The sequence below is a fragment of the Microcebus murinus genome, chromosome 16 (genome assembly GCF_040939455.1).
Source record: "Microcebus murinus isolate Inina chromosome 16, M.murinus_Inina_mat1.0, whole genome shotgun sequence".
Taxonomy (NCBI): Eukaryota; Metazoa; Chordata; class Mammalia; order Primates; family Cheirogaleidae; genus Microcebus; species Microcebus murinus.
The window spans coordinates 69,433,162-69,459,300 of NC_134119.1; the positions used below are offsets into that span (position 1 = coordinate 69,433,162).

Consider the following 26,139-nt stretch of genomic DNA (forward strand, 5'->3'; position numbering starts at 1 on the left):
ATGTCTAAGCATTTGCGCAATAGAAGCCCCACCCCGAAAATGAGCCCTAGTGACGGGCGTGGCCACGCGGCGCGTCTGCACAGCCCATGCGTGTCGGCGCGGAGCGGGAAAGACGACGAGCAGCCCTTCTCATCCGCCCCGTGACAGCTCTGTGGCTCCACGGGAGAGATCGGGGCCGGTGGGTCTAAAGGAAACAGAGTCGCAAGACATTCAGGATGGAATTCGGGGTTTGGAGAGTGATGATGATGTTCCAGAAGAAGACGACTTCACTATATTTGAATAAATGTAGATTGTTGTACCGTACTTAAAAAAATAACACATCGCCTGAAAATAAGCCCTGGGGTGTCTTCTTGAGGAAAAAATAAATATAAGACCCTGTCTTATTTTGGGGAAAACACGGTAGACAGGGAACAGTCAGGTTGAAATTTAATTTTCTGAGACATCAGCACATTCCTTGGTGGTGGTTGTGTGTTTTTATGATCATTTTTCTGGTTTGTTTTGTAATTTTTTACTTGAAAGCAACATAGATTCAAGGAGGTGGCAAAGAAATGTGCAGGGAGGTCCCATAACCCTCCCCCCAGCCTCCTCCAGTGTCCGCATCTGACACAAGTATATTAATGACAATTAGGAAATCAAAGAATTGACCTTGGGAGCTTGTGTTTTCAAAACCATGGATGAAATCGGAGGTGTTGGGAGAGGGATTCTGATGGGTTCCAACATCTCGAAGTCAGGGACAGAGGAGGAGCCTTAAATAAGGAGCGTCCAGAAAGGTGGGAGGGAGACCAGGGCAGCATGGGGGCCCTTATATGTGGCAGGTAGCAGGACGCAGGCAGGTGTCTCCCAGGGGTGACGGTGGATGTGCCCTGCACTGGTGCACGGTGGCAGCTCCAGGTGACCTGGAAGCAAACTGTGCAGTGTCTCAGAAAGGAGGGGTGGCTGGGCCCAAGCCAGGGAGACGTGAGCTGAGAATAGAGCTTCTGCGTGGCGGTAGCGCTCTGGGGTGGCCAGAGACCCTAAACGAGAACCGTTTGCGTGACGCGGTGGGGACAGAGCCAGGCTGGACTAGGATGAAGAGGAAATGGAGGAGGACGGTTTCCCAAGGAATGTCCCTGGGAAGAGGGGACAGGACCTCGAGGTTGCGGGAGGGGGGAGGGGCCGCCGGCCTCAGAACCCCCCCCCCAGGGCCCTCTTGGCAGGGGCCTCCAGGAGGGGGAAGGGTGGGTCCGCAGCGGGGTCACCGAGGGTCCCTGACCCGCTCACCCTCCCCTTCCCGTGCAGCCCAGCTCTGGCCCAGGCTGGCGGCACAGGAACGAGGCGGCCGCGCACCTGGGCTCCGCTCGGCGCGGTCTGCAGGTCGCCAGGAGTCCCGGCTTGGCGTCTGCCAGCCCCGCGGAGGCAAAGGGCCTCGGCCGTGGGCGGCCCGGGCAGTGGCCTGCAGACCCGCAGGAGGAGCGGCCGACCCGGCGAGGGTCCCGCCCAGCCAGCCCCGTGGGGTGGGAAAGGGCGCCAGGCCGGGGTGGGGCGGGCTCGGGCTCTGGGGCCTCGGTGGGCCCAGGCTCCCCCACCAGCCACGCATCCGCCCTCGCCTCTCTCCCGTGGCGCCTCTGGACACCGGCTCCTCTGCGGGAAGGAGCTGGCCTTCCTCAGAGAAGGCCCAGCGTGGGCCGCAGGACGCAGCGATCCGCGCAGAGGGCAAGGTGGCTTTATGGCCTGAAACGCGCCCACCACGCTGTGTGGAAGGCCCGGCCTCCAGGACCTCAGATGGGGCCCTCGGCAGACGCTGCCTTTAAAGAGATACCGCCCTCCCTTGGTGCTGGGGGGGCTGGTTCCAAGCCCCCTTGGATACTAACATTCACGATGCTCGAGTCTCTGATGTCAAATGGCGTCGTATCTGCCTGTGACCTCTGACATCCCCCTCTGTAAGTCCCGGATTTCCTACAATGCCTAATACGTAACTGCTATGCAACAAGTTGCTCTCCTGTGTTTCTTAAATTTGTGTCACTTTTTATTGTTACCCTGTTGATCACTGGTTTCTGCTTTTAAATATTTTTGAGCCCCAGATGGTTGAATCCAAAGATGTGGAGCTGGGATGTGGAGGGTAGAATCAGTTAACAGGTCACTAGGGTGAGCGCTAGCCCAGCGCGGCCCTGTTCTCATGAGAGGCCAGAACACAGACCGCACAGAGGAAGGCCATGTGGAGACACAGGGAGGAGACATCCACCAGCCGAGGGGAGGGGCACCTTGATGCTGAACTTCCAGTCTCGGAACCGGGAGGAAATCAGTTTTGTTGTGTCAGCCACTCAATGTCCGGCATGTTGTCGTGGCAGCTCGAGCAATTAGTACAGTGGATGAGAGAAAAAGGACTGGGTGGGGGCTGGGAGACCTGAAGGTCACCTCCTCCAGGAAGACTCTCCTGACTCCCTCCACCAGGAGGAACGGGCCACTCCCTCCTGGGTCCTGTCCAGTATCCAGGGCACTTATGAGCCACTCAGTGCCTTTCTGTGTCTAAGGATCTTCGTTTGCCAACCTGCTGCCCCGGCGGTCAGGTGCCCAGTGGGCCGCAGCCCTGCGTCCTCCGCCTGCAGCTAGCACCTGGTCCCTGAGTGCAGGGACTCGGAGTGAGGAGTCCCTGTCTCTCCATGACCAAAGCAGAGAGTCATTTCAGAAGAGGTTGGGACAGAGCACCACAATTTGGAGAGTTTATTCCAATCACCCCACATCCCCTTGCCTTTTACATGGCCTAAAACTCCGGCCATCAGTGTCACCTTTGGGCACAGGCGCTCAAATCACAGCAGATGTTACAGGTAAGTGTTGCCCAGCTGTGTGGCCGAGGAGGAAGAGAGACTGGAAGTGCACAGGCCCGGCGGGGTGGGGGGGTGGCTCTGGGGGCGGGGGTCTGTGTGCTCACCAGGGAGCGAGAAGGGTGGGCTGGCACCAGCCTCGCTCTCCAGATTGGCCAAAAGGCAAAATGCAGACGCATGGCTAAATTTGATTTTCAGAAGAACAAGAAAACTTTTTCTTTGTTTGAGACAGGGTCTCGCTCTGTTGCCCAGGCTGGAGTGCCGTGGTCCAGTCGCAGCTCACTGCAGCCTCCAACTCCTGGGCTCAAGCGATCCTCGTGCCTCAGCCTCCCGAGAAGCTGGGACCGCAGGTGCCCCACCATGCCCGGCTAAGTTTTTCATTTTTTGTAGAGGCAGAGTCTTGTTATATTGTCCAGGTAGAAAAAAAAAAAAAGCTTTTAGTATAAGTATGTCCCATGCAACATTTGGGACTTATTTATATGAAGAAAAAACAGATTATTCATTGTTTATCTGCAAGTCAACTTTCACCAGGTGTCCTGCGTTTTATGTGGCAAGGCTAGCCAGCCCCCTCCAGAAATCCTCCCTCCCCGGCACCCACCTCCACCACCGCCGGTGCCCCCATAAGAAGAGCTCACTGGGGACTTTCACTTCTGCTTTCTCGGCGACCCAGGGCCCCGGGGGGAGCCCCCACCTCCCCTCGCCCTTCCACAGCCGCGGAGGCCAAACACGGGCCTCCCAAACACGGGCCTCCCCGCCCCCGCAGGGGCTCCGGAAGTGAAGGACCAGCTTGGCAAGAGCAACGGCCAGGCAGCCCCCCAGGAGAGACACAGGGGACAGGGCTCAGGTGGGCTGGGGCCTGGGGAGGGAGGGAGAGTCCCGCGGCCTCTGAACCAGAAGCTCATTTCATGCATCATTCCCCGGCTCAGCTTCCGCCCTCAGCTTCCCCTTCTGCAGTCACGACAGGCCAGGGAACGGCCTGGCTCAGGGCAGGCCTCGTGCCTCCCGATGCCAAGATGCCGCTGCCGCTGCTGTCCCTGCTGTCCCTGCTGCTGGCCGGTGAGTGGGCCAGGGCCAGAGGGACCAGGTCAGAGCTAGGGCTGGGGTTACAGGTCGAGCCTCTGCCTCCCCACAGGGTCCCAGGCTCAGCACCAGGAGTTCCAGCTGGACGTGCAGGGTTCCGCGACCGTGCAGGAGGGCCTGTGTGTCTCCGTGCCCTGCCGCGTTGCCTACCCTGCGATTGGCTGGCTGGAGTCCACCCCGGCTTATGGCTACTGGTTCAGAGAACGGACCGACTCGAAGACGGGTGCTCCAGTGGCCACAAACAACCCGAACCGAGAGGTGGAAACAAGGACACAGGGCCGCTTCCAGCTCCTCGGGAACCCCCAGAACCATAGCTGCTCCCTGGTGATCAGAGATGCCAGGAGGGAGGACGCGGGAGTATACTACTTTCGGGTGGAGAGAGGAAGCTATGTAAATTACAATTTCAGGAACGCGTTCTCTCTGGCAGTGCCAGGTATGGCACGGGGTGGGAGCCCCCCAGGGGACAGGCGAGGGGCTGAGTGGGGGCTCTCAGGGCACTAGGAGCCCTCTCTGCCCCAGCCTTGACTCAGGAGCCAGATGTCTACATCCCGGAGACCCTGGAGCCCAGGCGGCCGGTGACAGCCATCTGTGTGTTTAACTGGGCCTCCGAGGATTGTCCAGCCCCTTCTTTCTCCTGGACGGGGGCTGCCCTCTCCTCCGGAGGAACCGGGCCCGCCACCTCCCACTTCTCCGTGCTGAGCCTCACGCCGAGACCCCAGGACCACGACACCAGCCTCACCTGCGGAGTGACCTTCCCTGGAAGTGGCAAGAGCACACAGAGGACCGTCCGGCTCAGCGTGGCCTGTGAGTGTGGCGAGGACTGTGCGGTGTGGGGACAGGCTGGGCGGATGGGGACGCGGAGGAGCCCCGCAGGGCAGCGAGCGGGGTCCTGGTGTGGCCTCAGCCCTGGGGCACGGGTGGGAATGGCGTCTGCTCTCTGTGCACACACGTGAGCTTGGTGCCGCCTTGTCACTTCTCTTCCCTGGGAACATCACACTTTCTTTGCCGAGGGAGGAGTTAGCACTTTGGGGAACAAGCAGCCCTCCCTGAAGCCTCCTCACAACCTTGTTGCAGACGCCCCCAGAGCCCTGGCTGTCAGCATTTCCTGGGACAACGGGCCAGGTACTGGGGTCCCTCCTGGCTGGTGCAGGGCCGGTCCTCTTGGGGTAAAAAGGCTTTGGGGTGAGGGGGCGTGCTGCTCCCTGCAGCCCTCATCTCTGTGTGTGTGTGTCTCTCTCTCTGTCTCTGTGTCCAGCCCTGCAGCCCCAGGGCACCGTCCCACTCGTGCAAGCCCAGAAAGGCCAGTTCCTGCGGCTCCTCTGCGCTGCTGACAGCTGGCCCCCGGCCACGCTGAGCTGGACCCTGGGGGACAGAGTCCTGTCTTGGTCCCACCCCTGGGGCCCCAGAACCCTGGGGCTGGAGCTGCCCCGGGTGCGGGCTGGGGACTCAGGGCGCTACACCTGCCGAGCGGAGAACAGGCTTGGCTGGCAGAACCGCAGCCTGGAGCTCTCCGTGCAGTGTGAGTGTGACCAGCAGGGCCTGGGGACCTGGGGGGAGAGGGGGCGGGTGCAGGGTGGGTCAGAACCCAGGCCTATGGGACTCGGCCTTCTTACCCTTGGGCAGTTGGCATCCGAGCCTCAGAGGGTGACTCCGCCCCTCCCACCCCACATCACCCCCCACCTCGGTCTCCAGGGACCTTCCCTTTGCCCAGAGGGAAGCCCTGGCCCGTCTAGAGCGCCACCCTGTGTCCGTGCAGATCCTCCAGAGAACCTGACGGTGCTGGTTTCCCAAGCAAACAGAACAGGTAGGAAAGGGGGACAGAGGGACCAGGGCCTCTCAGCCAAATGGGGGGCCCGGTGTCTGTCCCCACACAGGAGGGTCCCTGTGCCCTCAGCAGGGCATCGATTCTGCCTCTTCCCTTCCCTAGTCCTGCAAACCCTGGGGAATGACACGTCCCTCCCAGTCCTGGAGGGCCAAAGCCTGCGCCTGGTGTGTGTCGCCCTGAGCAACCCCCCAGCCAGGCTCAGCTGGGCTCAGGGGAGCCGGACCCTGAGCCCGTCCCAGCCCTCAGAGCCTGGGGTCCTGGAGCTGCCCCGGGTCCAAACAGAGCACGAAGGAGAATTCACCTGCCACGCCCAGCACGCCCTGGGCTCCCTGAACGTCTCGCTGAGCCTCTCTGTGCACTGTAAGTGGAGGAGGGGGCGCCTGGGTCCCGGGGTGGGGACCCTGCTGAGCGCTGTCCTCTGTCCCCACAGACCCCCCGCAGCTGCTGGGCCCCTCCTGCTCCTGGGAGGCCGAGGGGCTGCGCTGCAGCTGCTGCTCCCGCGCCCAGCCCGCCCCCTCCCTGCGCTGGCGGCTGGGGGAGGGGCTGCAGGAGGGGACAGGCAGCCAGGGCTCCTTCAGGGACACCCCCAGTGCAGCCGGGCCCTGGGCCAACAGCTCCCTGAGCCTCCCAGGGGGGCTCAGCTCCGGCCTCAGGCTCAGCTGCGAGGCCCGGAATGTCCACGGGACGCGGAGCGGCACCGTCCTGCTGCTGCCAGGTCAGGGCCACCTGGCCACTGAGGTTCTGTTGTGGGCCAGGGCCTGGGGTCCTGCAGTTGGAGCAGGAGCTGGTGGGGACCTGTGGTTTCTGGATGTCATGAGAATACAATGGCAGTCCTGCCCTGGGCCCCGGGCGTGGCGGGGTGTCCTAGAAGAAGAAGAGGGGTTGCGGGCAGTGTCTGCGGTGGGCTCGGGAAGCCTGCACGCCCAGTGGGAGGACAGTGCTCACCTGACGCTCCCTCTTGCAGGCAGGAAGCGCCCCTGCTCAACAGCACTCTCTAATGGAGTGTTTCTGGGAATCGGCATCACGATGGTCCTTTTCCTCTGCCTCACTCTGATCATGTAAGTTACGAGGAGTGAGGGGTGTGGGGTGTGGGGTCTGGGCCTGGAGAAAGGGGAGGTGCAATGTGCCCGCCAACGTGGGATCCATCTCCTCAGCGTGAAGATTCTGTGGAAGAAACAGACTCAGGCGGAGACTCCAAGGCCCCGGCTCTCCCGGGGCAGCACGATCCTGGATTACATCAACGTGGTCCCTAGGGCCGGTCTCCTGGTGAGTGGCCAGGCCACGCTGCCTCTCTTCTCTGCAGCTAGTGTCCCCTCTTCTGACTTCTGCCCACACCTCTTCCCTGTCCTGCCCCACCCTGGCCTCGGGAACATCAAGGCAGAACAAGCGCCAAGTACACTATTGGGTTCAAACCCGGCTGCCACTTACTAGCTGTGAGACGTCAGCCAAGTCGCTCAGCCCCTGGGAGGCTCCATTTCTTCCTGTTTCCCTTGAGAGTTGGTTTGAGGGCTAGAACACATGCGTTTACTCAATACGCAGCCGCTGTTCCATTATTGCCATCACCATTGACAATGCTAATTATAATTAAATGTTTAATAATTATTAGTATCACTGAGAGGCAGTATTCCCTAGCAGTTAAGCACAGAGGGTCTGAAGTCAGCCTGCCTGGGTTTGAATCCTGCTTTTGTCACTGTGTGTTCTTGAACAAGTCATTTAACTTCTCCATGCCTCAGTTTCTTTAACTGTAACATGAGGATCACAGCAGCACTCACCTCCTAGTATTCCAGGCATTAAATATATGGTACCTGCAAAGCATTCAGAATAGTGCCTGCCCGCTAGTAGGTGTTCAGTAAATGCTAGATATTAGGAGATAGCCTGCTATGCCGACAACTCCAACATTTACGTCTCCTGGCTTCCTTCCCGTACTTCATACTCATATCCAAATGTGATCTCCCCGGGGTGTCTAATAAGCACCTCAAACGTATCCAAAACCAGCTCAACACTAACTCCACCGACTACCTTCCCGTCACCTCCATCCTAGCAAGTAACGCATTTGCCCAGCCAAGGCTACGGCCCTAGAACCTTCTTTCCCTCTGCTCTTCTCTGTCCTCCCATGACCCATCCATCTGCAAGTCCCCTTCAGAACACACCTACCCCACCTCTCCGCACTCTCCCCTCCCCTCTGCACCAGCATCCCGCCCCCAGGCTCCCATCATGCTCAGCGCACTCTCCCCATTTCCATTCTCGCTCCCTCCAGTCCACTCCGCTGCTGTGCTGTGCTCCCCTTTTAAAACCCATGGATTACTGCTCAGCACCCAAGAGGGACGAACAATCGATATATGCAACAAAGCTGGATGGATCTTAGGGACAAAAAAAAAGTGGAAAAGTCCATCACTTAGTGCACGGTTCCATTTATACTACACTCTCTGGATTACACAATTAGAGATGGGGAACAGATTAGTGGTTACCAGGAATTAGGGAGATGGGTGGGACTCCAGCAGGACGACATGAGGGAGATCTTTGCAGCGATGGGCAGTTCTCTGTCTGGACTGTGGTGGGTGGGAGAATCTGCCTGTACTCGTGTCCCAGGGCCGCCGTCACGAAGTCCCCCAGCCTGGCGGATTTCAACCACAGCCTCACGCTCTGGAGGCGGGAAGGCCCAGATCAAGGTGTTGGCAGGGCTGGCTCCTTCTGAGGCCTCTTTCCTTGCCGTGTAGATGCGTCTTCTCCTCCCTGTAGCTCCACATGGCTGTCCCTCTGTGTGTGTCCGTCACCACTCACATGGGACTGGGGCCCACCCACAGGACCTCCTTGTACTTTAATGACCTCTTTAAGGGCTCGATCTCCAGATACAGTCACTTTCTTAGGTCCTAGGGATTAGGACTTCAACATACGAATTTGGGGGGACCCAATTCAGCCCATAACACTATTGACGTGATAAAATTGCATAAAACTCTACACACACACCAGTGTCGACTTCCTGGTTTGGCCATTGTCCTATAGTTACACAAGATGTGACCACTGAGGAAAACTGGGGGAAGGTACGTAGGGCCTCTCTGTACTATTTTTGCAACTTCCCGTGAATTTATAGTCATTCCAAAATATAATTTTTTTAAAAAAAAGCATAAAATATCTCACTTTCCTGCTGAAATCTCGAATGACTTCCAGCACACTTAGAATAAACCCAAAGCCCTCACCAGGGTCTCCAGTGCTGGACTGCCCCCAGTCTCGTCTCTGCCTGTCTCCCCAGACTTGCCCTTCCTTGACACACAAGCCCCATCTCAGCCGAGGGTGCTGGAATTTGCTGCTTCCTCCCCCAGGGATAATTTTCCCAGACACGCCTGCCTCCTGGCCTCATTTAACTCATTCTCTCTGCTTCAATGTCATCCTCTCAGATAGTGTCCTGATGCCCTATTTACACAGACATCCCACCTTCCCTTCCACTGACTTCTGACCCTGCTTAATTTTCCTGATGGCATTTATCACCTACTAGTTATTACATTTTTGCTTGTTTATTGTTTGTTCCTGCTTCCTAGATGGAATGCAAGCTCAGCAAGGGCAGGGACTTTGTTTGACTCCATGTTGTAGCCCCGGTTCCTAAATCGTGCCTGGCACATGGTAGGTTCTCAAATACTTGTTGAATAAACGAGTGAAAGTTGGTGCTTATTCCCGCAGGCTCGGAATCGGAAGGCCTCACCAACCAGCCCTGCCCGGACCCCTCCTCCAGGCGCTCCCTCCCCGGAATCCAAGAACCAGAAGGAGCTACACCTTGTCTCCCTCGGCTGCCCAGGACCCAGAGTGCCCACTCAAGACCCAGAATACGAGAACCACCAAGAGGAGCTCCACTACGCTGGCCTCAACTTCCTGGGCATGCGACCCAGGCCTGAGGCCCAGAGGCCCAAAGATACCCAGGAGGATTACGCAGAAATCAAGTTCCACTGAGGCTCTCTTGAGCTTTAGGACCAGGACCTCGGCTAGGGAGAGAAGTAGAGCAATAAAGCAGTTGAGGAGAACCGAGTACAAAGTCTCTCTTTCTCTGTCTCTCTTTTTTCAAGTCCTCCAAGGTTGGGTCATACCACCCCAGACCCGGGCACTCCGAACAGCTTGACAAGTCTGTCCCAAGGCCTGTCTGCACGCGGCGTTCTGAGAGGCCAGGCACAGATCGGCCTCACATGCCGCGCACCGGCCCAGGGGCTTGCTCAGTCTGAGTCTCAAAGCGGGAGGGCCCTTAGAGGGGGCTAGACAGTGTCACCTAGGAGGCTCCCCACCATGCACACATCACCTGCGAGCCAAGAGTGTCTTATACATTTTACATAGTTGGGGGGAAAAATCAAAGGAAGCCTGTTTCATGAAATGTGGGAATGAGATAAAATCCAAACTTTAGCGTGCATGAAGTTGGGCGCCCAGCCACGCCCCTTCGACAGATCGTTTGCAGCTGCTTTCAGACCGTTGGCCTGCAGAGCCCGAATTTCCGTACTATCTCATCCCTTACCGGAAAAGTCTGCTGGATCTTAACCTACATTAACTCACTCGTTTTCGCAGAAGCCCAGAAAGAGTTCAAGAGTAGCCATGGCCAAAATGACTAGGTCTGTCACCGCACGGAGGTTCCCAGGGTAACGATTTAAAGGTCAGGAGTCCCGTGGGGCGCGTGCTGATGCTCTCTCAGACCCAGCAATCTCGGGAACAGCGATGCTGTGAGGGGAGGGAGGCGACAGCCAACGTACAACGCGCTAGAGCCACACTGTCCCCGGCTGGTGAGCGGAGTGGGAGAGGAGCCTACTCCTCAGGGCACAGCGTGTCCCTTTTCTCGCCTGACCTCCTCCCTCCCCAGAGCTCACAGCCCTAACCGGCTCCAGGAAGGTCCCCTTGGGGATGGTCACCACGCGTACAACAGTCGAAAGCACAGGAAAGGAGCTGACCTTCGTAATTTTTTTAAAGTAACACATCACACAATGAGAAGACTGGGAAAACTGAAAGCAAATGGGCGGAGCAGAAGGGGCACGGGGGCTCAGGTGACGAAGGGCACAAAGGTGGGCGGAGTGACAGTGAGAACGGAAGGGGAGGAAGGGAACTGCCCTTTTGGTCACCTAGTGCGTATTCGTAGTTATCCCCTTCGAGAAAAGCTGTGTAAGACAGACGGGATCTCCACTGCGAAGACTCAGAGAGGTGAATTATCTTGCCTAAAGCCACACAGGAGAGAAACCTGCAGAAGCGGGAGCCCCATCCGCGGCTGTCCCGCGCCAAAGCCAGCTCTCCTGCTGTTGCACGGTGTCTCCTGCAGGGGCGCTCCTGAGACGGAAGCAGCTCCGAGAGCCCCAGGCCAGACCCTGGCACTCGCTTGGCTCTGTGGAGAGACTGAGGCACCAAATGCACCGTCTCTGACCTGGGTTATGGGGCTTTTGTTGAACTCTGCCAAAGAGCAGGCAAAAGATTTAGAAAGAAAGGCATAATTTCTGCCGGGCGCGGTGGCTCACGCCCGTAATCCTAGCACTCTGGGAGCCGAGGCGGGCGGATTGCTCAAGATCAGGAGTTCAAAACCAGCCTGAGCAAGAGCGAGACCCCGTCTCTACTAAAAATAGAAAGAAATTAATTGACCAACTAAAAATATATATAGAAAAAATTAGCCAGGTGTGGTGGCGCATGCCTGTAGTCCCAGCTACTCGGCAGGCTGAGGCAGGAGGATCGCTTGAGCCCAGGAGATTGAGGTTGCTGTGAGCTAGGCTGCCGCCAGGGCACTCACTCTAGCCTGGGCAACAGAGTGAGACTCTGTCTCAAAAAAAAAAAAGAAAAGAAAGAAAAGAAAGAAAGGCATAATTTCAAAAGGTGATGACTTTCACTGAGAGGAAAAGCTGGTAGTGGACTAGTTCATGTTTTCCAAGCTTATACAGACATGCTTGGCTGGACTTCTGTAAACGACTTTTGTCTTGTGTCCTGAGCAAGAGAATAATAGTACAGTATGTTCACACGTAACACCCACTTTAGCCAGACCCTCTCAAATCCCAGAGCTAGTTATCTGTGAATGTTTTTATAACAGTGGCTGACATATATTGAGCACTGACTACATCCCAGGCACTACTGTTGATTCTCATAGTAGCCCAGTTAATATTCACAAAGTCTTAAGAGGATTTTTTTAAACCAAAGACTAGAGAAGTTCCCTCCACCTTGCCCAGCCTTTAAATTAGCTAGTTCCTTTCATAAGGCAGCAAGAACAGGTTTAGAACTTTAAGAGACAGACATTAGTCCAGAAGAGTTTAACAAAACCCCTTAATTTGTCTACCTAACATAGTATGAGATGATAATCATCTATGTCTTGCACTGGTTTCTAAGCCATTACTGGCGAGAGTTCTTTATCTAACTGTGTTTATCCTTCCAAAGAGTAAAGACCCCCCCCCATTCGTGGTCTTAGAGAGGGAGAAGGAAAAGGGATTAACACCGGCCAGCTCCTTGGACACAGCCCGGCCACGGCCTCCCCTCTGTGAGGTGACCTGCGAGCCGGTCCTACATGTCAAATGACTGTGACAGTGATTGGACAGTCCTGTGTCCAGTCACAGCTTTTCTTCTCCCTGGAGGCACCAAGAGGCAGGTTCTGACTTTTCTCTAATATAAATATTACAAAGAAGGTAACATGTAAAAATTCTTATGAAAAAACAGTCAGATGTGAAAACTGAAGAACTCATCATTTTATTCGTTTTGTTAGTCACAACTCATTAAAAAACCCCCACCTGTGAATGAAATGGCCCAAGCTTTGTGGTTCCACGCTCTCCCAATGACAGCTTATGACAAATCACTCTGGGTCTCCGGTGAAGATCACTACACAGCAACTCACAACGACAACAACCACAAAAGCTTTGAGATGGAATTTTCCAAAAGTTCCTTTATACGACGTATATTATCTCTATCTTACAGGTAAGCAAACTGAGGCACAGAAAGTGCCTACGGGCATGCTTGAAGCCAAATTACTAGTAAGACTCAATCCCCAGACAGTCTAACTCCAGATCGCAAGCTGTTAATCTTGACACAGTATTAGCCTTCTGGTGGACAGAGGGGGTCTAATAAAAAAATGTGGTGGGTACACACATGGAAATGGAAAAGGATTTGCACTGTGTCCAGATTCTACCGCTTACTGCCAGAAACACTGCAGACAACTCACTTCCCCCTCTGAGCCTCGGCTGCCCCATGTATTAACATGAGGGCAATGCCCCTATCTGAAGGGACATGGTAATGACTGAATAAAAGAGCACAAAGACGAAGACATTTCACTGAAACAAATAAAAAGCTGAATTAGCTGCAAGGACTGAAGTTGGCCACCAGAAGCCAGTATTATACATAGAGAGAATTACAGACTCATGGTGCAGGCTCACCCAGTACAGCCACCTCATTTTATAGATGGGGCTTAGAGAGGGACAAGGTGTTGCCTAAGGTCACACAGCTAAACAGCAGAGTTGGGATTCAAACTCAGACGGACCCTACCACAGATGAGCACTGCAGATTACGAAGTCCCCTTTCACTAAGCTCAGATGGGGCAGACGCTGCAGCAGCCTTGAGAAAAATGGAACTCTCTAGAAGCTATACAAAGATTGGGGGATTCTGCTTTCCTTGTCCCCTGGCCAAATCCTGCCATGAGAGCAATCCTTCACCAGCTGTTTGACCAGGGAAGTTACAAGACTGCATTGCTACTGCATCGGGTTTGACCAGGGGGCAGTAACTTCGAAATATTTGTGAAGGTCTTGACTTCTGCAATATGACTCGTGTCTTAGAGGAGGCAGAGGGTGTTGTTTTCCAGTACTCTCAGGGGAAAGGCAATGTTGTAAGTGAAAAAAAAAAAATCCACCAGGCTTAGAGTCAGAAGACCCAGCTTGGATCTTCTGTATTGCAAGATACTCTCTTTAGCCAGTTAATCAAGGACTATTAACTCCAACAAGTATGAATATAAAACAGTTCTAGTTTTCTGATCACTCATTCAGTTGAGCCCTATGAAAACTTTTTCTCGGCTGGGCGCGGTGGCTCACGCCTGTATCCTAGCACTCTGGGAGGCCGAGGAGGGCAGATTGCTCGAAGTCAGGAGTTCCAAACCAGCCTGAGCAAGAGCAAGATCCCGTCTCTACTATAAATAGAAAGAAATTAATTGGCCAACTAATATATATAGAAAAAAATTAGCCAGCCATGGGTAGTCCCAGCCTGGGACTACATGCCTGTAGTCCCAGCTACTCAGGAGGCTGAGGCAGGAGGATTGCTTGAGCCCGGGAGTCTGAGGTTGCTGTGAGCTAGGCAGACGCCATGGCACTCACTCTAGCCTGAGCAACAAAGCAAGACTCTGTCTCAAAAACAACAACAAAAAAAAAACCTCAGCCTGGTCTTAAATCTTAACCTCAAACTCAGTTTAAACCCCACAGCCTCCCCTCCCTGGCATGTGCGGTTTAAGCGGGGCCCTGATGCCTACGAGAAGTAGACCAGTTGGCTCTGAAACCATTTCTCCATTTCTACTTTAAGGCCAAGTTTCTCTGAGTATTGGGGCCTAGTGAAGGAACCACTCACTAATGGGACAAGTTACTCCTGACCTAACTGGCCACAGCTGTGGCCTGTGTAGGCTGAAGTCGCTTCTCTGGCTAACGCTGGCTGGCTCTGTGAGTTGGGCGCTGTCCAAATTCTGGCTCTTCAGGGAGCAAAATTATGTGGACTTGGGGAGTGGATCCCAATGAGATTGTCTCCACTCCTCTGTTTCTTTCTTTCTTTCTTTTTTTTATTTGAGGCAGAGTCTCACTCTGTTGCCCCGGCTAGAGTGCTGTGGCATCAGCCTAGCTCACAGCAACCTCAGACTCCCGGACTCAAGCGATCCTCCTGCCTCAGCCTCCTGCGTAGCTGACACTACAGGCATGCGCCACCATGCCCAGCTTTTCTTTTCTATGCATTTTTGGTTGGCCAATTAATTTCTTTCTATTTTTAGTAGAGACAGGGTCTCACTCTTGCTCAGGCTGGTTTCGAACTCCTCACCTTAACGATCCATCTGCCTTAGCCCCCCAGAGTGTTAGGATTATAGGTGTGAGCCACCGCGCCCAGCCAACTCCTCTGTTTCTTGACATGAGAAGGTGTCCTCCCACACCTCCAAGTCCACCACTGGCAGATACCACATAGCCTCTTGCTGCATTCTTGGAAAAGACAGCCCTGGGTAACTGAAGCCTACCTACCGCCCATGGCCCCCACTCAACCCCCTGCTACAGATTCAATGTTTGTGTCCCCCTAAAAGTCTATGTTGAAATTCTAACCCTCAATATAATGATATTTGGAAACAAGGCCTTTGAGAGATGATTAGGTCATGAGGGTGGGGCCCTCATGAATGGGATTAGTGCCCTTATAAAAGAGTCCCCAGAGAGCTTGCCTTGTCCACCATGTGAGGACATAGATAGAAGGTGCCATTTGTAAACCAGCAAGTGAGTCCTTACTTCCCTGAATCTGCAAGCAACTGGATTTTGGACTTCCCAGTGGCCTCAGAACTGTGAGAAATAAATTTCTCATGTTTGTAAGCCACGCGACCTATGGTATGTGTGTTATAGCAGCCCAAAGGGACTCAGACGCTCACACATCCCAAACATGCCAGACTGTGGAATGCAAGTGACGCTGTGTTAGGGACCGACCTTCCACAGCCCCACCGGACAGAAAAGCAGAGACATCGAGGATGTAATCACACAAGAGGAGGTTTATTTTCTGGCTAGCCAGGGTCCAAGCCCTAGAGCACCAACACAGTGGCCACTCTTGCAGGCAAGGACCCCGACCGGGGTTGCAGCGTGCCTTTTATCCCTATGGTGCATACGCCATGCAGTGGCTGATCACGCGTGGATCATGCATTGATCTTTAACATGATTGGCTGGCTGGCAGCCCCACTATACAGGGGTTCGAACAATGCAAAGTTGGCGCAAACAAGCAAGCAAGCAACAGTTTCCATGGCAAGCAAGCAACAGTTTCCAGAAGCCGGATGTTGGTTCCAGCTTCACTGGGGGTGTGGGCCTTGCAGGTGTGCAATGTCTCGACCCCTCACAGCTGCCCCGAGTTCCTCAATGCCTCCAGCTTTTCCTCTCTAAGGCTCCTCTACCCTGCGCAGGGAGACGCGGGGCACAGCTCAAGTTGACTGCCCAAAGCAGACGTCCAACGTGGAGATAAAATGTCGGTTTCTCCCATTCTTTCAGATACCGCTAGTCTTTGGTAGGTATTTTCTGGAGCACCCACCCCTACACAGGGCCCTGAGAGGAGTGAATAGTGTAGGGAAGGCGAGGATGATAAAGCATCTCATCAAAGGCCCCACGCCTCCCACAAATCCTACAGCCGGCCGCAACTTTCTCCTTTGGTGGGAAGATAGGTGGAGGGAAGCTTTCTGACCCCATTATTGGCTGCTCTCTTTAGACTATTTGAAAGACAACAGGCAACAGACAACAAAAGTCCTGTTCAACATCTGCTAATGAGGAGGAAGACTTGTTATCTATATAGAAAGACCATCCTTATTAAACAATAGTCACACCCCAATCTCTAAGCTTTAGCAGCAAATCGGCTCTGGAAAGAGTCTCTGCTGTGATTTGAATGTTTGTGTCCCTCCAAAATTCATGTTGAAACTTCCATCATATTAAGAGGTGGGAATTTTAGGAGGTCATGAGGGCTCCTCCTTCATGAATGGCATTTATGAAAGAGGCTTCACACAGGATGTGTCCCTTTTTGCCTTTCCACCTTCCAGCAGAGGACACAGTTCTCAAGGCACCATCTTGGAAGCAGAGACCACGCCCTCACCAGACGCTGAAACTCCAGGGCCCTGGTCTTGGACTTCACAGCCTCCAGAACCATGAGAGATAAATTTCCATTATTTAAAAATTACCCAGTTTGTGGTATTCTGTTATCGCAACACAAATGGACTAAGACAGCCTCCGAAGCAGGAACACATGAAGATGGCACTGCTCTTGCCCCCCTCTCATGAGAGCTGAAGAGAGCACGGGCAACCCTCATAATGGACTGTGGGGCAGGCAGAGATGAATTCTCCCAAGGGGTGGTTCCCACACCTACATCAATGGCTTCCACCTCTAGAGAGAGCCACATCTATTCTTGTCTCTGAAACATGTCTGTCTGGATACCCCAAAGCACCTCAACATGTTCAAAACCATATGCATTATCCTCCCATGTTCTCTTAAATGCCTGGGGCCTGAAAACACTTCTTCCCCTTCTATACTTGATCTTGGCTTACCAAGCCATTCTCCCTCCTAAATATCAGGTGGTGCTGCTCCCTCCACCCTCCTGGCTACTGCTAATCCTGATGTTCTGTCACTTGGGCTGTGTGTATAAATGCACGTTAAAAACACCGACGCCCATGTGCCATTTATGGATTGCTTAATGAGAGCAAGCTCCATGCTGACCCTTTATATACGCTACCATGTTCAAACGTCATAACAACTCAGAGATAAATGTTATTAGCCAGCCCAAAGTGAAACTGAAGCTCAGAAGAGAGGCTAAATAATGTGCCCAAGGTGAAAGCTTTTCAGGAGCAGAGGCAGGGTGTGACATCACTCAATGTGCCAGATGGACTCAATGTCCATGATCTTAGCCCTTCCCGCATTTCCTTAACCCTTCCTCTCATTATTGCAATAGATGTCTAAGTTTTGTTGCCCCTCCACATTGACTTCAGAATGACTTTTCTAAAACACTTATCTAACCAGTTGTGCCATTTCCTCTGCTTAAAAACTTCTACAGGCTCTCCCCTGCCTACTGTGGCACAAGTTGAAACTTCTTTCCTTGATAATCAAGGCCACTTATCAGCTAGTCTTATCTACCTTTTTGGCCTTGTTTCCATTACTTCTGACAAATCTTCGAACATACTATTTATTAATATTTCTCTGATTTTGCACATAATTTTCTTTTGTGCCTCAAATGGTCTTTGTCTAGCAAATTCCTACACCCTACAAGGTCTAGCTCAAATAGGCCTAGTCAAAATGAGTTTATGGTGAAAAAAATCAGAACACTGGTTCCCTGTAGAGAGGAGTGTCAGGGACCGGGACTAACTAGGAAGGAGCAAAAAGGAACTTCCTGGGGTGACAATAATGTTCTGTATCTTGACAAGAAGGTATATGTCGGGGGCTGGGGTAGTATTCAAATGGTACAAATAAGATTTGTGCACTTCATTGTAAACTTTCCTTCAAATGAAACAAGTATGGAGCTCTAGTTAATGACATGTATGCTGCAGTGCTTAGGGGTGAAGGGTACTGATGACAGCAATTTCCTGTGAAATGTACTAAAAAAGACATTAGCGGATGGATAAAGGAATGGGAAGACATGTAATAAACATGAATCTAGGAGGTGAGTGTATGGTTGTTGACTATAAAATTTCTTCAGGCTTCTTAAGTGTTTGGGAGGTGATTAGGTCACTCAGGCTCCCCTCCTGAATGGAATAGGTGCCCTTATAAAAGAGGCCCCAGAGAGCTGCCTTGTCCTTCCACCATGTGAGGACACAGAGAAGGCACCACTACCAAACAGGAAGAGGGCACTCACCAGACACCGAATCTACCACCGCCTTCGTCTTGCACTTCCCAGCCTCCAGATTTCTGCTGCTTATAAACTGCCCAGTTTATAGTATTTTGTTAAAGCACGAGAAGAATGGGCTCAGTCACCGACCAAGACGCCGACCATGTGGGCTAGAGACCACTCCTTGTACTCTACACAATTTCCCAGGTCCTCTGAGGGGATTGGGGCCTGGAAAGAAAGGGGAGAGGGGGCGAAGTAGAACTCCTAGGGCAAAGCCTAAAGGTGGCGTGAGCCTTGAAGGGCCTGAGAGGGGAGCAGTGAGGTACCAGCTCTGGCCGCGGGGAAATTCCAGGGAAGGGAGGCAAGGATGATCACCAGCGCCTAGAGAAGAAGAGGGAGGAGAGAGGACAGAAGGATAGGAGTGGCGAGATCGGGAGCCCTGGCGCCCACCCCGCCCGCGGAAGGGTCCCCAGCTGACTGACTGGGAAGGCGCAAGGCCAAAGGCAGGGACCCGGGGTGTGGGGTGGGGGCGGAAGTAAGGGTGGAGCGGGAAGAGGGGGGATTCAGGGGAATCCGTGAGCCCCTGTGGGACGGGGAGGCCCCGAGGATCCAATCTTTGAACTGATGGCCCAAGGCCGCAGGGGGGCAAATAAAAGGAAAGGGCTGGTCCTAAGCGGTGGATGGAGCAACGGGCTCCCCGCTGGGCCAAGGAGAGGCCCGAGTAGACGCTCCCCTCAACCCAGTGCCCACTCTCCCTTCCAGCTTCCGTTCTGCTTCTCCAGACCTGGGCCGGATCTTCCAGACGCTGCCGCCGCCACCCAGACCCAGCGCAGACATAGGCCAAAGCAACAATGCCTCAAGAAGGCGCGGAAAGATGATTGCCAATCAGAGGTTGAGGGCGAGTCTGGCGTTCTGAAACGCAGCCAATCAAAGAGAGAGGAACAGGGCGGGAACTCCATAGTGACGCAAGCTCTCTGGCCCATCAGAGCTGAGAGCGATGGCAGACGTTACGCTACGCAACAAGAACTGTAACCAATCGCCGCTGGAGTTTCCCAGCAAATCGTAAGTCTCGCTTCCCCTGACGCAGAAATTGATTGGTCCCTTTTTAGAATTTGCCTGCCAATTTTGGAAGGTGAGTAAAAGACATTCCCTTAGCAACCTAGATCCCGCCCCCGCTCTCTCAGTCTGGGAGACAGGCGGGGGGCGAGGAGGGGGCAAGCTTAAAGGGCCAGGTACATGGTAAGCGGAGAGGTCGGACCCTTGGTTTCCAAGTCGAGTCGGACCCCATCACGGTAATACCGAAGCAGAAGCAATTAAACAAGCTAGAGGGAATCCCATCACGAGGAAATTGAGCAGTGAGCGCCATCTCGCGAAGAAACGGAGACTCGGAAGGCGTGGGCAGCTTGGTCAAGGTCCCGCGCCTGTAAGTGCCGCAGCCGAGATTTGAACCCGCACTTCTGAGCTCTGCCTAGACATAAGCTGCCTTTTTGGGATATGAAGCAGCCAGAAGGATAGACCCAGACTTGGAATCTGGAGATCTGGGTTCTTCTCACAGTCACCAGGAAAGAAAGGAAAGCCAGCTCGCTTGATAAAAAGCCTTCTACTCCGGCCACTCGGGGTCACCAGCACCATCCGGCACAGGGCGATCCTACTCCCTGGGTTTTCTCGTCCTTAAAATGGAACGTCCGTGAACTTCTTGTAAGAAAATGCATATTCAAAGGGGCTGCTCAGCCTGGGCTCCCCATTACCCACTCTCAGCAGTCCAGCAGCAAGTCTTGACGGCCCTTCCACCAAAATGCATCTCAAATCCACCCGTATCTCCCCTCCCCACTCGCCCTGCCCTCCTCGGAGCTCCCACCGCTCCTCTCCTGCATGACAGCGGCATCCTCCCTAGGCTTTCTGCTGGCACTCCTGCCTTCCGTCACAATCCCTTCTCCAAACCTCAAAGTGCTCATCTTAAAACATAAGTCAAAGCATATCACCCCTCTAATTACAAATGTTCAAAGTAATCTCAATACTCTTATAATTAAAAAATAGAAATAAAAAGTCAAAAATCTTTATTGCACCTATAAGGCCCTATATAATGTGGCTCCTACTTGTGTCTCTATTAAAAGCACAGACTCACTCAGTGTAATTCCAGCACGGTGGGAGGCCAAGGCAGGAGGATCGCTCAAGGCCAGGAGTTTGAGACCAGCCTGGACAACAGAGCAAGACCCTGTCTCTACAAAAAATTAAAAAAATTAGTAGGTTGTGGTGGTGCGTAGCTACAGTCCCAGCTACGTAGGACTCAGGAGGTTGAGGCGGGAGGATCACCTGAGCCCAGGACTCCAAGGCTGTAGTAAGCTATGATTTTGCCACTGCACTCCAGCCTGGGCAACAGCAAGACCTTGTGTCAAAACAAACAACAAGAAAAAACTGCTAAGCATACAATCTACAGCCAGGCTTCCTGGCTTCAAATTCCAGCTGTGCCGCTGACTAGCTCTGCGACCTGGGGCAAGTTAGTTTGGTCATCTGTGGAATAAGGATTAAAGGAGTTAGTATTATTCAATTAAAATAGGGCTCCCTTTCATAAAATGTACTTGGTACTTAGTACTCCCCAAAACTGTCAAGAGCATATAAAACAAGGAAAGACCAAGAAACACCGCAGATCAGAAGAAACCAAAGAGACAGGATAACTGAATACAGCGAGACATTCTGGATTGGATCCTGGAACAAGAAACAAAGGATATTTAGTGTAAAAACCAGTAAAATCCTAATAAAGTATGGAATTTACTTCGTAGTTCTGTTGGTTTCTTTTTTCTCTCTCTCTTTTTCTGGATGAGGTTCTGGGGCCCCAAGAGAGGGGGGCCCCAGAAGTCACCCCTGTTGGTTTCTTAGTTGTGACAAATGTACCACGACAGTGTAAGATGGTACCATTAGGGGAAGTTGAGTCATGAGTGTGTGCGAATTCACTGTGTTATCTTTGTAAAGTCTGTAAATATAAAAGTATTCCAAAGTAAAAGAGCTATTTATCTCTTCTTTGCTGATTCCTTTCTAGTCCCTCAAACACTATGCTTGTTCTACCCTCAGAGGCTGTTCCCTCCACCGGGAATATTCAACTTTCAGGACTTCTGGCACTTTCCACAACAGCCTTTACCTTACCTAAAATATCCCCTCCCCTAGTGCCTCTACATCCCTGGCCCAGATTTCACATCTCAGGTACTTATTCTTATAGAAAATGTACTGTTTACCAGCTGGGCGTGGTGGCTCACACCTGTAATCCTGGCACTCTGGGAGGCCGAGGTGGGAGTATCGCTCAAGATCAGGAGTTCAAGACCAGCCTGAGCAAGAGTGAGACCCCATCTCTACTAAAAAATATAGAAAGAAAGAAATTAGCTGGACAACTAAAAATACATAGAAAAAATTAGCCGGGCATGGTGGCGCATGCCTGTAGTCCCAGCTACTCGGGAGGCTGAGGAGTCTGAGGTTGCTGTGAGCTAGGCTGACACCATGGCACTCTAGCCTAGGCAACAGAGCGAGACTCTGTCTCCAAAAAAAAAAAAAAATGAGGAAAATGTTGTTTTCTGTTTATGTTCTTTTGTCTCCCTCACAAGTATGCAAGTTCCTGAGAGTAGGGGCTGTATCTATCTCGTCCCCAGTGCACAGCCTGGAACCCAGCACACAGTAGGCACTGAATAACTATTTCTTAAATGACTGGGTAAGAATGACAACTGCTTCTCAATATAATACTACCATGACTATCAACTATATCTCCCTTATTCAGGCTGGTTGTAGTCCAGACTCTCTGTTTACTTTACACATGTGATATCACAAGCACCTCACAAAAACCTGGCTGGTAATATTAGCCCCATTTCCCAGATGGAGACACTGAGGCATAGAGCCTAGAAGGACGGAGGGGCGCAACGCCAGTCAGAGCCAGAGCACAGAGTGGAATGCGGCCCCTGGAACTGCTAAGACCCAGGCCATGTACTACGCCCCCTGCCCGAGAGGGCGTCCAGAAGTCCAGATTCCACCGCCTAAACCCGTCAGCCCTAAAGAATCGTCCTGAGGGCACGGGCAGGGAGAAGGAGAGAAAGGAAGAGGGCCGGGAGCCTGGTACTGCTGGACCTGAGGGACGAAGGGGGCTGGAAGCCCAGATCCCGGGTCTGCGGGAGGAGGGCTGGGCCTGGGGCCGGGGCCGGGGCCAGGACACGAGGGCCGCGCTCGGACACGCGGCCGGGCTGCTCGCCCGCGGCCCGCTCCCTCCGCGCCCCGACACGGCCCGCCTGCTCGCCCGCGGCCCGCTCCCTCCGCGCCCCGACACGGCCCGGCTGCTCGCCCGCGGCCCGCTCCCTCCGCGCCCCCACACGGCCCGGCTGCTCGCCCGCGGCCCGCTCCCTCCGCGCCCCCACACGGCCCGGCTGCTCGCCCGCGGCCCGCTCCCTCCGCGCCCCGACACGGCCCGGCTGCTCGCCCGCGGCCCGCTCCCTCCGCGCCCCCACACGGCCCGGCTGCTCGCCCGCGGCCCGCTCCCTCCGCGCCCCGACACGGCCCGGCTGCTCGCCCGCGGCCCGCTCCCTCCGCGCCCCCACACGGCCCGGCTGCTCGCCCGCGGCCCGCTCCCTCCGCGCCCCCACACGGCCCGGCTGCTCGCCCGCGGCCCGCTCCCTCCGCGCCCCCACACGGCCCGGCTGCTCGCCCGCGGCCCGCTCCCTCCGCGCCCCGACACGGCCCGGCTGCTCGCCCGCGGCCCGCTCCCTCCGCGCCCCGACAAGGCCCGGCTGCTCGCCCGCGGCCCGCTCCCTCCGCGCCCCCACACGGCCCGGCTGCTCGCCCGCGGCCCGCTCCCTCCGCGCCCCCACACGGCCCGGCTGCTCGCCCGCGGCCCGCTCCCTCCGCGCCCAGACACCCGGCCCGGCTGCTCGCCCCCGGCCCGCTCCCTCCGCGCTCCCACACGCGGCCCGGCTGCTCGCCCGCGGCCCGCCCCCTCCGCGCTCCCACACGCGGCCCGGCTGCTCGCCCGCGGCCCGCCCCCTCCGCGCTCCCACACGCGGCCCGGCTGCTCGCCCGCGGCCCGCTCCCTCCGCGCCCAGACACCCGGCCCGACTGCTCGCCCGCGGCCCGCTCCCTCCGCGCTCCCACACGCGGTCCGGCTGCTCGCCCGCGGCCCGCTCCCTCCGCGCCCAGACACCCGGCCCGGCTGCTCGCCCGCGGCCCGCTCCCTCCGCGCTCCCACACGCGGCCCGCTCCCTCCGCGCTCCCACACGCGGCCCGCTCCCTCCGCGCCCCGACACGGCCGGGCTGCTCGCCCGCGGCCCGCTCCCTCCGCGCTCCCACACGCGGCCCGCTCCCTCCGCGCCCCGACACGGCCGGGCTGCTCGCCCGCGGCCCGCTCCCTCCGCGCTCGGCGCCCGAGCCCCGCCCCCGGCTTCCCGGCCCCGCCCCGCCTCCAGGTCTCTGGAAGGATCTAGGGCAAGCCGCTAGAAGTCGCCTCCGAGCCCCGTAGAGATGGAACAGCTGAAGGACGGGGCTGAGCCCCAAAGGTGAGGGAAACAGACCTCCCCAGAGGGGACAGAGACCCAGACAGGAGGGGACACAGAATCTCAGAGGAAGAGAGTTGAACAGACCCAGAGAGCATGTGAAAACAAATCGCTCAGGTATCATCACATAGAAACAGAATGTTTTGTTTTGTTTTGTTTGAGGCAGAGTCTCACTCTGTCACCTGGGCTAGAGTGAGTGCCTTGGCGTCAGCCTGGCTCACAGCAACCTCAAACTCCTGCGCTCAGGCGATCCTCCTGCCTCAGCCTCCCGAGTAGCTGGGACTACAGGCATGCGCCACCATGCCCGGATAATGTTTTCTATATATTTTTAGTTGGCCAATTTATTTCTTTCTAATTTTTTAGTAGAGACAGGGTCTTGATCTTGCTCAGGCTGGTCTCAAACTCCTGACCTTGAGCAGCTCGCCTGCCTTGGCCTCCCAGAGTGCTAGGATTACAGGTGTGAGCCACCACGCCCAACTGAAACAGAATCTCAGAGGATCTTGGTGACAGAGTTGGGTGAGATATTTAGAAATAGGGAGAGAGCTAGAAACAGATAATCATTTGTCAAACAGAGAAACTCCCAGGAATGAACCAGGAGACTTGAAGATGCCAGAAACAGCCATAGGGCTAGCGGAATAATAACAGTCCACAGTTTTTTAACATGGACCAGCCCTTTTGCACGAACCTTTGGCGCCACTGAAGGCCATCTGTGGGTATGAAAAACTAGGCTTCGGGATGGGAAAATGACTTGCCCAGCGACACACCACAAGCAAGACAGCGGGAATTGAAACTGAGTTCTGTCTGGCACTGCAGGTAACAGTTGTCTGCCTCTCTGGAACGAGAACACAGGTCGGCACAAATAGAGAAAGGAAGGAAGAGTGAGGTCAGAGGTAGACAGACTGAGGATGGGGACAGAGGACTGCTGCAGACATACAGGGCAGCCAGGCAGCAATGAGGGAAGAAATTCAGAGACGGTGAGACCCACTGACCTGTCTTGCTGTCATTCTAGGAACAACCTGTCCCTGCCATCACCTGGAGCTGAGCCGTGGCCCTCTGCACCTACCCCAGCCCTGCCAGCCTCGCTCCTGAGTGCCCCAGACCCTGCCCACCTGGGGCTCCCTGAGAGCCTGGCCTCTGTTACTGTGCCCATCCGGCTGGACACCCTCTCCTGCCTCCTGCACAGCGCCCTGCTCGGGGCTTACACCCTCCAGCAGTCCCTGCCCTCCTGCCCCTGCTGCCCCCAGGCGTGCCACACCCAGCCGGGCACAGCCAGGAGGCCTCCCAGGGGACGCGGGGGGTGGGAAGGCCGACCTAGGCCAGGCTGGGGCCAGAGACAGCAGCGACGGGGGCCTGGGAGAGCTGAGCAGGCAGAGAGCGACTGGGCAGGGGGCCCTGGGGCTGGCCCCGAGACCCCACCCAGAATGCCGCCGACACTGCCTGCCCAGGGTGGGAAGAAGGAAGCCCGAGGTGGGGAATCACCCCTGGGCACTCCGCCTGCTGCCGAGGACTGGGAGACAGAGTACTAGGGTGCTGGAGGGTCCAGCGCCCGGGACCCAGGTCCCCCAGGGGATTTTCCTGGAGCCCAGAGTGACGTTAGCCCTGTCTGAGGTACCCCAAGAAACATCCTGTTCCCATTCTCCCCCGCCCCCCGAACCATGGCCTCAGAAGTAAGTCCTTCAACTCACCTGATGAGCCTCGACCTAAGTCGCCTGACTCAGGGTCCCAAACCAGAGAAAAACCCTGAACCTCACACCCATGCCCAAAGCCCTGCCTGTGCCCTGGTGGCTCAACCCGTTCCCAGCACCACCCCCAGCTGTAACTACAGTCTTACCCTCATTCCCCACCCCCAGGGCTCCTCCAGCCCTATCCCCAACCGTTCCTCACCCAAAGCCACTGCCACCTGCCTGTCCAGCCCGGCCCCTCCCACTCTCTACACCAAATCCCAAGCTCAATCCTCAGCCGAACCCACCCTCTTTCTCCTCATCCCTGCGTGCCTCAGCCCAACCCTGTCCTCGTCTTTAACTTCTCCTAAACTCCAGCCCTGAACAGCCCCATCCTCAACCCCTTTCTGTCCCAGCCCCGCTGTGGCATCCATGCGGGCACCCCACACCCTGGCCCAACGTTCAGACGCCTGGAGCACCTCACCCCATTTCCTGCTCTTCAGGCAGGAAGCTCCAGTTGAACAATAAACAGGTGGCTGTCCCTATGTCGTGTGTGTCTGTGTGTGCTTACACAGCTCAGGCCAGCCCGGCCCAGCCCTGGGGACTGGGGAGGGGCACAGAGGGAGGCCAGGGAGCCCGGCTGGGGGTGGGGAGCCCCGGACCCCTGCTTCAGCGAATTCCACTGCGGCCCTGCCACCACTGCACTTCTGCCTGCTGGAAGCTGCTGGGCCTCGGGGCCATTGTGTGGGGAGGCTTAAGGG

General features: G+C 55.3%; 2 protein-coding genes and 1 long non-coding RNA gene across 5 annotated transcripts; 2 read left to right on the forward strand and 1 right to left on the reverse strand.

The window, feature by feature from the left end:
• Positions 1-3,741: 3,741 nt before the first annotated feature.
• On the forward strand, positions 3,742-9,733 carry SIGLEC10 (sialic acid binding Ig like lectin 10). Of its 3 annotated transcripts, XM_012785542.3 has the most exons (11): positions 3,742-3,857; positions 3,934-4,314; positions 4,401-4,685; positions 4,956-5,003; positions 5,137-5,400; positions 5,638-5,685; positions 5,809-6,066; positions 6,137-6,421; positions 6,671-6,764; positions 6,861-6,972; positions 9,382-9,733. In XM_012785542.3, exons 1-11 carry the CDS (start codon positions 3,815-3,817, stop codon positions 9,646-9,648), a joined length of 2,085 nt encoding a protein of 694 aa, XP_012640996.2. In that variant the 5' UTR covers positions 3,742-3,814; the 3' UTR covers positions 9,649-9,733. The 3 variants fall into 3 exon arrangements, with proteins under 3 accessions (XP_012640996.2, XP_012640997.2, XP_075849388.1); XM_012785543.3 differs by lacking the exon at positions 6,137-6,421; XM_075993273.1 differs by lacking the exon at positions 9,382-9,733 and having other exon boundaries at positions 6,675-6,764; positions 6,861-6,950.
• Positions 9,734-15,161: 5,428 nt separating this feature from the next.
• On the reverse strand, positions 15,162-22,327 carry LOC142861114 (uncharacterized). Its single transcript, XR_012912488.1, has 3 exons — positions 18,983-22,327; positions 18,226-18,426; positions 15,162-16,521 (listed from the first exon to the last, which is right to left on the reverse strand). It is a non-coding gene; the product is annotated as an uncharacterized LOC142861114 (long non-coding RNA).
• Positions 22,328-23,636: 1,309 nt separating this feature from the next.
• On the forward strand, positions 23,637-25,905 carry C16H19orf84 (chromosome 16 C19orf84 homolog). The gene is made up of 2 exons (XM_012785530.2): positions 23,637-23,720; positions 24,727-25,905. The coding sequence occupies exons 1-2, from the start codon at positions 23,686-23,688 to the stop codon at positions 25,241-25,243; spliced, it is 552 nt and encodes a 183-aa protein (XP_012640984.1). The 5' UTR covers positions 23,637-23,685; the 3' UTR covers positions 25,244-25,905.
• Positions 25,906-26,139: the final 234 nt, after the last annotated feature.